General features: G+C 39.7%; 1 protein-coding gene across 7 annotated transcripts in view; it reads right to left on the bottom strand.

Moving 5' to 3' along the window:
* Positions 1-7,993: 7,993 nt before the first annotated feature.
* Positions 7,994-13,147, bottom strand: part of LOC123024674 (phospholipid scramblase 1-like) — a 59,116-nt gene continuing 53,962 nt past the window's right edge. For all 7 annotated transcript variants that reach the window (XM_044432700.1, XM_044432701.1, XM_044432694.1 and 4 more), the window contains 3 exons: positions 11,975-12,136; positions 8,959-9,120; positions 7,994-8,677 (listed from right to left, as the gene is read on the bottom strand). In XM_044432700.1, the coding sequence (XP_044288635.1) occupies positions 8,579-8,677; positions 8,959-9,120; positions 11,975-12,136 (423 nt within the window). In that variant the 3' untranslated portion in view covers positions 7,994-8,578. The remainder of the gene's footprint in view (positions 8,678-8,958; positions 9,121-11,974; positions 12,137-13,147) is intronic.

Genomic DNA, 13,147 nt, shown 5'->3' on the forward strand with positions numbered 1-13,147 from the left:
CAGGAAGAAGTGGGATGCAGCAGACCCTACCACACAGGAAAAGCCCTCTGGTAGATGCTATGCCACACCACAATGCGGCATGAGACATGCATGCACAGTAGCATGCATGGTGACAGGTCAGGGCTGCCTCCAGAACAAGAACGGCCCCAACTCTGCTCAGGGGGCTGGTTGCTGAAGGCAAATCAGGGCCAGCACACAAGCCATCACGTGGTCTTGGGAAGCCAGTGTCGGCCTCTTGCCCATGTCCATTCTGCCTGGATGAAGGAATGCAGCAGAATGTTCCTGGAATAGGTTTCCAGAGGCAGCCTGTGTCCGAACTTGGGTCCTCTGCATGCAAAGGATGTGCTCTCTTGCGCTGTATAATGCAAGACTGGCTATGTGGAAAGGAAGCTGAACAAACAAGTTACTCAGAGGCATTGGGAAGGTTTTAAAGAGAGTGCCTTTTCCACTCATCTAGCCTCGGACGTACAAAACAGATCCCATTCCTGGAACATGAAATGAGCCTTAACAGACATAAATTACTAATTATTGGCCCAGCTTTAATAAGCAAGGACATTTTTATGGCACATTGTGGATTTTTTTTTAAATAATAGGGCAATTTTGGAGAACAGACAAGATATTGGCATTGAGAGCTGAATATGAACTCCCTTAAATAAACGTTGTGCACATGAACTCCGTTGCACGTATGCCATTCACACACTTTTTCCATGTTGGCTGCTTTCCGTCCAGCCAGTTTGAGCTGTCTGTTCGGAGTTGACTCAGCATGAGATTACTTAGTATTTTAGTGAGGAAAAGCTGCTGGTTTACAAGACCGTGACTTCCAGCCAGACTTCCAGAGGCCTTAGATAAGGTTCATTCAGGTTCTTTCCACCATCAGTCCTACCCGGTGGGACATCTGAACTGTGTCAGTCTCCTAGATACTTTTGCTGAAATGCGTTGCTGACCATAAGGCCCATGTTGCTGTGTGATTTCATTTTTGAAGCCAGGAACTCCCTGCTCTCCCTGCTCACCGTGTTACTCCAAAACAGTAATGATTTAGTGTTAGATAGTACATGCTGGTGCAATGTATTTATCTGGCATAAGTGAGCCTAGCATTGGGCCCTTAATTTTGGGACCAAATACACAACAAACATTTATCCAGCTAGCTGTAGAAAAGTTAGCCATCATAGCAAAGGCATTTAGGTAGCAACTCAGAGACAGAGACAGAGATAGAGGCAAGTTCCACAGAACTGAGTTTCAAAGTAGACATTATCTAGCAGCTATGACTTATTTCTTTCTCTTTCTCTTCTTCCTGTGGAGTAGGCACAGCTGGCACAGTATGGATTGGGCCCCTTCTGCTTGCTCTGGGGTAAAAAAAATTAAAAGACTTAAGTGCAAGATACAGATGTAAGGGTCTGTTCAGTCTTTCAGTTTGACTTTCCTCTGAGAGGTATGTGTGAGGTTTGCTCTGGAAAATATTTTTTCATAAACTTTCTTTCAGAGCACACATTACTAGTACATATTTACATGAAATATAGTAGACATTCAGGTGAATATTTGAAAGGAACACAATCACATTATGAAATGGTTGTCATACTTATTTAGTTGAATGTTATTCTGAATACAGTTACAACTGATTTTGCACAATGTTGAATTAGAAATCTAAAGGCAAACTTGTTTTTAACTGGTGTTTTCTACTGCAGTACTGAATTCTGAAAGTTTTTAGGGTTTTTTTTCACATGAACTCAGAGCTGTCCTTGTCTCTCCACAGTTTGCTCAGTGGAAGCAGCACAGTAAGTTCTTGTCTGTGTTCAACAGCATAGCTAGTATTCTGTCTTCTAGGTTGCCAAAAAAGAAGAAAAAACAGAATAAAAATAATATTCATGAAGTGCTTGGAGATGTGGCTCAGATTTTCAGGACTCCACACATTGTGCATGCATTGGGGTTGAAAATTTGTTATTGGAGCACTTGAAAAATAATTATGTGTGTTTCTGCACTTGTGTGTGGCTAAAACTCCTGAGCTGAAATCTTCCTTTATTCTTCTTCCCAGGGTTCCATTTTAACAGTGCTGTCTGTACAATGACCTCAGATAGTAAGAAGTCCAGATAAACATGGTCCATGCCTGTGCAATGAACATGGAACACCTATTTTTTGAAGGTTTGATAAAGCCTGAAACTGCGTATATTCCGAACTTACTTCTTAAGTGAGGAAAAATGGTTAAATTGGTAATTATTTTCATGTCATGTAGAGTTTCAAACCAAATGAAGTAGTATATATGTAGGTGGAGCTTTCTGAATATTTGGGAGGTTCCTTGCATCTCCTGCTTTTTTTATTTTTAATAGGCACGCAACATGGGTATGAACCATACTTCCTCTGCTCCACTCTATTCATAAGAAGTAAGCTCTATTCAATCAGAAGTAAACTCTACTAAGTTACTGGGCAAGCTAAGTTCATAGGACTGTGGCCTTTCAAATATTCCAAGGTATGAGGCTAAGATGCTTGTCATATAATTTATCTTTTACCAAAACAGCAGAAAAGTGGGTGTAGCTACAGCCATAACTAGTAATGCCTTTTCTATCCTGCCGAGACTTGATTTGCACTGCTCCTTTTCCTTATAAGAGGCTGATTTACACAGACCATTAGCACAACTGACTACTATCCATATTATCCTTCTTCAACTATCCAGCCATACGTGAGTTAGCAAATCAAAACTGTAGAAGTGGTGACCCTCCACCTCAAGTGAAACCCACCAGCTATGTTCACAGGACAACCATTTGAAGATTGATACTAGGAGGATGGGGTTACATCAAACCTTATATCATCTGCTAATCCCATAGCAATCAGATGGTCATTGTATAACTACAGTCTGTATCAGATGCCTCAGAGCACATAAAGCCACATTAGCACAGCTAGAACATATGTTTGGCCAAGAACTGAACCACTGTAAGATGGCAAGGTAATTGAAGACTGCAAAAAAGAGGAAGCTAAAAGGTTGAGAAGTAAACATTTGTGGTTGCAAAGAGGAGAAAGAGGTGGTCTAGAAGTCTAAAGAGAATTAAAGGGGATGGTTACCGAAACTTTGGAACAGATAAATTACATATGCAAGAGGCATGGGTATAATGGAATATGTTGGAATTCCTTAGGTACAGAATGCCATTTGATTTCAGGACACTCCATTACCAAGTCCAGTCTGCTGAAGGTGCTGGCCAGTGTGTTTGTGGCCAAGAGAAAACAGAGCACTGTTTCAGCACATTGGATGGTTGACTTTCCTGGAATGACTATCTAGTTGGACTCTTAATTCCATTTTAGGAGTTGACAAAGTTGCATGCAGGCTTAGTCATGCTTACAGTAGGATTCCATTGAAATAAACTGGACTGATGTCAGACTGATGACTGAATATTCAATGATTTCAGGGGATACACTTTAAATATGGTTAAGTCTGAATCTTACCCTCAATGTTTTAAGTATTCTGAACTTGTAACACAGAGAAGGAGGCCTGCCAGTGTTATTTCTCTGACCTGGCTTTTTTCCATGGTTTTCTTCTTGTCTCTCTTTTAGTTTCCCATTATTTAATTGATAAATTGATTTGTTCCCAAGCAGAGTTACAAATACCTCACTTGATTGCATGACTGCTTTCATGTCATACCTCCCTCTGCTTGGAGTTTTCACATTTGTCTACCTCTTGTTCTTTTTTGCAATCATCACTGGGTCAAATTTACTGGGAAGGCTATACTATTATTACTCTCTTGGGTGAAACAGAAGCCCCTGTTATCACTACCCTAATAAACAGGAAAATGCCTCTTAAAGAAATAAACAAATATTTGTTTCATTTTGTTTGTACAGTCAGGTGTTATGTGCACATCTTTCTAAATATTTTCGAGGAGTTCTTGACGTCTAGAAATGTTTGATTTGGATGCTTCACTGGGAAGAACAGTTCTTTGTATCAAGCAACTCTAGGGGGAAAAAGTCAGAGTTTTAAATAAGAGATATAATGTTGTCACTGAGGAGATGGGCCCAGTAACTCCAAGATTTGTTGGAACTCCAAACAAACTTGAAAGAATACACATATGAAATAAACTATGGTAGCACTGCCCTCTGTTGTCCACATGGTACTCTCAATGTTAAATGAATATTTGAATGCATCTGAATACAGTTTTCTGTAGAGATACTTGAACAGTTTTCCAGATGTTGTTTACTGGCTTTGCTTTATGTATTACTTTATTTGAATGAACTACATCTTCCCTTTTATTTATGCTTACTTAATGTTATTTTGCGTAAAAAGTATGCTAAGAACACATGAGACGCTCAAAATATGATCAACTGTTATGGTAGGTTGGATAACACGTTCTGAATTTGGAAATAGGATAATACAAACACTGTACTCTTCAACCAGATGGTACAGTGCACACTTCTCACATGGTTCAATATTACAGCCAAGCAGCCATGACTTCTCCTGGGATATCCCATTCTGTTCCTGGGATATTTCACTCCTCCCCATTCCTGATTTTCCATCCCCCCCCCTCCTCACACACACACAGAGTACTTCAGCCTACCCCACCAGGAGTTGCTCAGCATTTTTACTTCCACAAGTTTTCGGTTATTGTATTACTGCAATTATTAGGTTTTCCTACACCAGAAGATATTTCCCTCTTGTGTGTGGATGGTGCTGTTTGTTGACATTGACAAAATGAAAATGGGATGGATGTTATTAGTATACTGGATAGCTTCGAGATTCCGAGCCTTATCTGACACACCAGCGGGGGCCATTTGTGGCCTGGAAACAAGCTTCATTCTTGCTTTGTCACAGATTCTTCATGTGCCAAGGAGGATAGCCTAGATTTTGTCCTTGAAAAAGAGTTTTGCATTACCCATATGAGGCATTTGCTTTTTTGGCAATAAATCACTTATAACACCTGTAGTCTAGAAGGCTACAATACTGATCTTAGCAGGTCTCAAAATTTACAGGCCTATATGTCTGATAAATGATGTCCATAGGCTGGCTGTTTTAAATGGGTTTACCAGGAAGTAAGTCTCACTGAATCTGAATGGAAGGTACTTCTGAGTGGACATGTATATGGTGGGGTTGATATTTGCAGTTATATTGGAGCAGTTTCATTCATTCATTCATTAGTATTTATGCTTTAAATGTAGTATGCTGTAGCATTTCAAGCTAACAGCAAGCTATTAGTACAAACATACACTTTTTTTACATTTTTAAACAAGTCATAGTAACAATTTTTGAAATGAAATTTATCAAGAAAATATAGCAACTGATATCATATCAACAAACTGTAAAGAATTAAAATTTTATTTGCATTTCTTATGAATTATCACTTTCTTTCTCTCTGTATTTCTCTATGTCAATGTAATAGAAAAAATAGTTTTATTAAATGATTTTAGCTTTGATAGATGAGATTTTTCTTTTTAGCAATATATCATCATACCAGTCAATATTCTTTTCAGCTCCTATAGAAAGACATTAAAGTTTCAATAAATGTATCTTGTCCTATATGCAGAGAGAGAAAGAGGGAGTAATTTATAGCAATCACACAGCTGAAGAAGACTTTAACAGAAAGCCATCTGGGAATTTCATGCTATAAATGTTTTATGTAATAGTTTTATCTAAACCAGAAGGAATTAAGTAACACATTCTAAGCTGAAAATCTTATAATACTTTCAAAAGCCTGGATTTATGAACGGGGAAATAAACGGAGTGGTGTTGCAGCCTAGCGGATAAAAGAAAGATCCCTTGTGTTTCTGGCACTACGTTAATCCTCAGCATGGTTATGTGGTCCTCCCTCCAGAATGAAGGAATGTGGCTTTCAAAGTTAGGAAAACCAAATTTACTTTCCTTAGTTTCATAGAATTACAGCAAAGGCCTGTGCTGATGTTAGACTACATCTGCATTAATAGGGTTGCATCCAGTGATTTTCTGTTCACAGAAGGATCCTGAATACTGCAGATGCTTCCATGCACGAAAGGGCAGGCACCATTGCTTTTGCCAGTTCTCCCTTTCTCCTGCTACACTCTCCCACCACCTCCTATGCCGTTCAGGATGGCTCCCTACCTTTCGGAAGAAGATACTTGCAGGGCAGACAGACTACCATGAGAAAGAGAATCAATGAAAATCACTTTTCTTCTCCTTCTGCTCAAACAGAAGCCTTTACTAGGTCAAAGGTTTTTCTGAATGGACATGCATCTCTATGGCAATTTCCTGCACATACCACTGGTAGTAAGAACCAAGAATGAAGCCATCATATCCAAAGTAACATGAGTACAAGTCATAGATAAATATCAAGTGGATATCATGCATCCTCATGTATACATGTTTCTCTCGTGAGTGTAACTATTGTAATTCTATGAAACTAATGAATTGTTGGAAGATGGGATGACTGCATCCCATGTGCTATGTTGTCTTTCAACCTTTGAGTGATGGCCATGTAGGGTAGCACTATGTGTCTGGCCCCATATATTGAGGACCTTCATCCATCTATCCATCCTTCCATCATTCCATTCCATTCCATTTTGATATGGCCTGAGCTCTGAATCTCTCTGGATATTCCCCCCACCCTGAAAAAAGGACATTAGCACAAAATCATGGGTTGCAATGGGTTGCAAAATCATGGGTTGCTCACATAGCTGGGTGTCAGAGGGTTGCTTAGTTCCACACTTGGATGCAGTGAGAACAAGGTTGTGGGGATAACATGTTTTCATTTTGTTCATGACAACTCGGTGCTCATCAAGCCCTATTCATAGTTGTTTATGGATTCTCTAGATGGCATCCTAAATAACTCAATGACACACACAAATATTCTGAGTTTCACTTCTATGTTTGCAGTTTTATCTCTGTGTTTAGCCAGAACCTTTGATGCATTTTTTAGAGCAGGGCAAAAGTGGCATTTAACTATCAAAGTGAAAGAAGCAATTTCCTATTGTGTATTTGCACTCTTTCACTGTTCCACTATACCACAGTGCCACCCAGAGGTTCTGTAGCTGGAAGCAGGAAAGGAAAAGCTTCTCATCACAACATCAGCAGTAGATACCTGGGATGAATACCCGAGGCTTATGCGAATGGGACGGCATGCAAGTATCCCAAATAAATACATAAAAAAACAGCTGACTAGCAGCACTGCATAGATAAACTTAAAGTGTAGAGCTTTACTTCCAGCTCCATGTCCTTGTAAATGTCATCCTCTTTGAAGTGCTCATTCACAAGAGAGAATTAAAAAAAAAATCACATGCACACTAGTGAACATTCCTTGGGTTGTGAAGTGATGAGTGGGAATGGAAGGGGCACTAGCAAGATCACAGGGAGCGCAAGGGATGTCTTCAGCACTTGCTTGTAAGCTCTTTGTTGCAATCTGTCAGATATATATGAATAGTGAGTGGAAAAGCAAAAGCAGCACCCAATTAAGGCAGAACACTGGAAGACAGAACACTAAAAAAGGAAATTGCACAAATTTCAGGACAGAAAAATAGTTTTTAAAAAGTACATTACTATGCTCCCCCTACTTCAGTGTAAGGTGGGGATAAGCTTGTGTTTCCATGGAGGATGGGGAGGATTTCCCTTGTAAGCCAGCAACCAATTACAGAGAGGAAGCTGATACAGGGAACAAAAACATGAAGATTTTGGCAGCAAAGCTCCCTGAACTACATGCTGGCAGTAGGCTTGAGGACTGAGAAAGACTAAGAGAAGAACAACAATATTGAGAAGCTATGGACCAGAATATCCTCTGCGGGGCAGTAAGACAAACTATCCATCCAGCATGGCTTCTTCCCAGCTTAGCACAGAATGATGTGTGAATACAGCCCATGTGCTGGATGTGAGCTGCTGCTCTTTCTTCATGGCATCACCAGTTTGTTGGATTGGTAACTGGATTGTTATGGATAATTCATGCATAGCAACTTTCTAATGAGCAGAGATTTCCCTTGCAGGGTGCAACGATTACTTTGCAGGTGTTCACTATTTGGTTCTTTAAAGCAACTGTTCAAAACCAAAGCAGTAGTGCTGTCATTAGCTTCATGTAGGTATTTAATGTTAGTTGTATAACAACTGGAAGTCCAACATGGTTAACAAAATTTTCACTTCACTAAACAGTTGGAAACATTCAGTATATAATCATAAGAATCATATGAATAAAAGAAAAAATAACATAAAAGAGACATAGCAAAGTAAACTTGGAGAAATGATGTTTAGCTGCCTCCTAGGTGTCTGTCCTTCCATAATGGTGGCAAGAGCACAAATTGGAAATGGAGGGGCAAAAAGTGACCCCCCATTTGCTGTTGACAGCTGGTATTCTGGAAAATTAGTATAATGCATAATATCTGTTCATACTTATTATTCTGATATAAGTACACAGCCATCCTGCTGCACTGAAGTAATACTTTTTAAATATTCAGTGTATTTTGCAAACTTTTGAATTGCTTATAGGACATATTATGCAATAGGTACTGTCAGTACAGATACAACTGGAAGTTGTACAAATATATAACATAACCTGCCATGCCCCCACCCTCAGATTCCATAGAGTATTCTATCAAAAAAGCCATGGGATAATGTAATTGCTCTGAGGTATTCATAAGGCAACATGGGCCTAAACTAACGCCTGCGGTGTCCATATGTCCGAGGAGCCCCATGCACCCCAGTTCTCCTGTTCTGTTTGTTCCTGTTTCCTTGCCGTTCGAAATACATGAAATCCTTGGTAACAAAACAGAAGAAAAATAGTTAGATGAACTACAAACTGAAATCCAAAAAGGTCTTTATATTGCACAACAGGTACCCAGTTTCTACTGATATGGGAGCACTGAAGTAAGAGCTCCAAAAGTAAACAGCCTGGCATTGGTGGGCTGATGGTTTGTCCCTGTCCTTTTTGTCTTTGGTCAAAAGACTCTGGCTCCTGAGAGCGTCAGCCCTTGGGCTGAAAGAGACTCTGCAACTCTGCTTTAATTTGACTGTAAAGACCAAGCCTCAAGACTTACCAAGAGGAAGCAAGCCCCAATCACAATTGCTTTCATTTTAATATCCAGATCTGCTGGGAAGGTAACGTTGAAGATGCTGGCATCTGTTGCAGCCTCTCTGGCCATGCCAGTCCACTTCCTAGAAATTGTTCCAAGAACGGCTATCTCATCTAGTGCCTTCACCTAGTTTTTAAATAGGTTTGGGAAAATTGTCACTGCAGTGTTTCTTCTTTTTTCAAAAAAAAGATTTTCATTATTTTTACTGAGTGAATATCCAACAAAAGAAAGTGCCTAGTAAACATTTTTAAAAGATAGCATGAATAATATGTAATATTAATGAAAACAAATGATATATTCAAACAATTCAGATATAGTGTGATTGTATTACATAATTTATCATAAGTAAATCTACACAAACTTTTCCATCAATGAATCGTAGAAATGTCAATAGTTGTCAATAAACACCTATTTTCTCAGGAATCATCTGAGTCTTATAGGTGTTGATAAAAGAATCCTCCTGTATGTTTCCCTCTCTTTTCATCAGTGACCGTTAGTCACTCAGAGTGACTCCTGTAGCCCTCAAAATTATTTCCCATTGGTCTCACTTGACAGTTTCCTGCTTCCTGCTGCTACCTCTTCCAAGCTGTCAAAATGCTGACAGAGCTCCATTGGGCAAGCTGGACTTAATGGCAAGCGTCAAGATTCTAAAATCCTGGGGAAGATTTTACATATGGAGGAAAAGTCTCCTGTGCAGACAGGAGGATAGAGGGCAACAAACAGTGATGGAGGGAGGATGGCACTTCAGAATGTGTTCGTACTCCCATCCCTTGCCTATAGAACGGTTCTTGTTTAGTTGCAAAGTTGTGTCCAACCCTTTGCAACCCCATGGACAATGTTTCTCCAGGTTCTCTTGCTCTTTACCTTCCCCCAGAGTCCACCCAACCCCACACCCACCACCCCAGTGACTCCATCCAGACTATAGAACCTACACATGAGCAAATCAACTGAAGAAAGCTAGATTCTCAACAACCATCTTGATGAGCAGGCATGGAGTATGAATCTATGTTGTGTGTAATGTGTGACTAGTCCTACTGTGAGACATGATCCTCACACATTCCTTTCGTACCACAGAGAAAAGAACAGCAAAGACTGGGACATTCCCACTGTTTTTCTGCTTCCAGAAAGACAGCAAATGGGTGTCAATATGCTGTTTTTCTTCACCTGTCACACAGAAAGAAAGAGAAAAGATTGGGACCCTTGCATGACATTTCTGCCTTCAGAAAGGTAGTGTGAAGTCTGATGTTTCTGCTTCCCCCTTCTGAACACTCCCCAGCCCCTCACAACTCTCTGAGGATCAAACTAGATGTTACTTTAAAGGTGGTTGTCCAACTTTTTTTCTCCAAATGTCACCCAGTATAGATCCTAGAGTGGAGAGATCTAACCCTTTGTCCTATCCCAGAAAGTTGCATTACAGCTGTTGACTTTTGAGTAATGTAAACAGTACTTGTGGAGAGCCTGACCCAGATTGGAACCACGGGGATTAAGGTCCCCTTAAGCACTTCCCATGCTAGGGTACCAATCTGTGTAGTAACATAAGCATACAAGTAATGTTCCATAATTAAAGAAATGGGCACTGTGCATAGGATGTAAAAGTTTCAACAATTGGAGTACTGGCAGCTCTCTATCCTCAGAATGAAGCTGCTCAGGCACCGCATAACTTTGCTGCCACAGGTTATAATGGAGCATGAAAACCTTAATAACCTTTGAGCCATCACTTAGAACTTCACAAAATCAAGGTTTGTGTGCCTTTGCAACAAGCCTAAATGAAGCATGCAATGGTTTTCATTGAAGTTTCAGAAAAAGATACAATTGTTGTATACTCCAAAATAATTTAGAATAGAAAGGTCAGTTGACACATTGACTCTTTTTACTGCTACATAGAACTTTCTATAAATGGTTTGAAATTTTGCACAATCATGGCACTCATTGTGTAGATCACAGATGCCACCTTTCAAGTTATTAGTTCAACAGGTGTCACTTTTATAGGCAATGAAATCTTCAGACCTATAATGAATCACAGAATCATAAAATAGACCTGGAAGAGGCCAAGAATGCCATCAGGACAAACACCCTGCTCAATGCAGCACTCCACATTAAAGTATTCTTAACAGATGCCCAGCTGCTTCCAGTGTTTCGCCTGGTATTGTTTTTGCTTTGCTTTGCTTCTTTGGAAACTTATCTTAATTAAACAGGCATTTGTACAGATTTTAGTATGCCATAATACTTGAAAGTTGTTTTAGATTTTAGTTGTTGCGTATATAACCTATTGTGCATATATAACCTATTGTGCTGTCATGTCTTTCATGCTCGATGGTAGGATTTTTAAAACAATTTGTATGTTGATTTTCATTATTGATTTTAAAATGTGTATATCTATGGACACTGTATTGTAAGACATTTATTAAAAGCTAAATGAAACACACACACACACACACCAACAATCACAGAGCTGGAGCAAAGCAGGAAGTAGTATTTTGAGAACTTCACTCCAGCACTTATGGATCAGCTTATTGATACATTTTGCACATCAACATATTGGTAATTTTTCTAACCCATGAGTTGCTGCAATCAGGAGTGAGCAAACACATCACCTCCAGTGCATTTTCCTTTCCACTATGCTCACAAACCTGGACATTCTGTATGGTTTAGAACTTAGGAATCAAACTACTCAGAGTAATCTACTATTTGTTATTGAGTTATCTCTGGCATGTTTAGCCACTAAACAACCTGGAGTGACTAAACAACCTGGAGTGACCACACAAACAATCTATGAATGCAATAATCGTAGGTTGCTGCTTGAACGCTGAAGCAACAAGAGTGCCAGAGGTAGCGTGCTCGTTTGTTTCTAACAAAGCTCCTTCAGTTCCTTCATACAGTTAACCACCACAGTGCTGTTAACATTCACAAACAATATATTCTCAATATCAACAGTCTTGCTGAGAAAATAAAACAATTCAGCTTTTAAAGGTTAGCTTACCTGAAAAAGAATATCCTCAAAACAGCGGCATGGAACACAAGGCCCAGACATTTTAAGTATATCTTCTCTGGCCTCATTTTGTAAAGAAAATCTAGGCTTACATGGGTGCCACTTCTGCTTCACATAGCCAATGATTGTGCCTGGTGGGGCCTGAACTTCAAGCTTTAAGAAAAATGCAGCACAGTTAGAATGAAAGACACCTTTTGTAACTTTTGTATAGTGCAGAACTATGCAAGAAATACATAGACTTCCACAGAAAAATGCATATCATGAGACAGGGTAGGCAACATGAGGCCCATAGGATCCAATGGTCAACTTTCCCTGGTCAAATTTCTTGCCTCCTACTATGGGGTCTCCAGATCTTGCTATCTTCATTCCACATGGATATCTTGATGGGGCTGCATAATGGGGCCCAGATACATTCTTTGGAACTGGATATATGTGTATATACACTGGATATACACTATAACCTGGATCTCCAAGGTCCCTAGTCTGACACTCTAACCACTATGCCACACTGGCTCTCATTCATGCATTCATTAGGGTACATTTAAACTTGGCAATAGGGTATCTAGAAGAATGACTCTCCCACACATCAGCTTCTTCAATACCAGGGTATTTATTAAACACACAGAAGAGTCTAGAATATGCACTTGTTAACTGGAAAAATTAACTGATGAAGCATTCAGAATTTAAAACAAACACAGCATGTAAAATGTTAAACATATGCAATGTGAATTAAATTGTAAATAAATTTGTATGGGTATCTTGGTGGCTGAGATAGAGGCTGGGCTTCCTCATTCAGAAGCAGCAAGGAAGCTGGGGATAGGCAAACAAGGAATCCTAACATGACCGAGAGAGTAAAATACAGTTTGGGGGCAAGCTTTCCAGAATAAGGAAAAGGAAAGGATTTCACAGGGGTTTGACCTAACAATCTGCCAATCCTGGCTCATGATCACATTAACAAAAAGGGATGCTAGGAAAAGGTTACTTTTAGGCAAGAGCACACACAGTTCTAGTTTCTAGCACCCTGCATGCAGTACAATCTCTCTTGTTTCTTCTCAGGGAAAAGGGCAGTGACATTTCTTTGCCATTCAAGAAGAATGAGCCATTTCTTCTTTGCTACAATTATGCGGCTTAGCCAATTCTTCCAGAAGACCCAGCTAACAGATC

This window comes from Varanus komodoensis, unplaced genomic scaffold, assembly GCF_004798865.1.
Source record: "Varanus komodoensis strain SLA01 unplaced genomic scaffold, ASM479886v1 scaffold25, whole genome shotgun sequence".
Taxonomy (NCBI): Eukaryota; Metazoa; Chordata; class Lepidosauria; order Squamata; family Varanidae; genus Varanus; species Varanus komodoensis.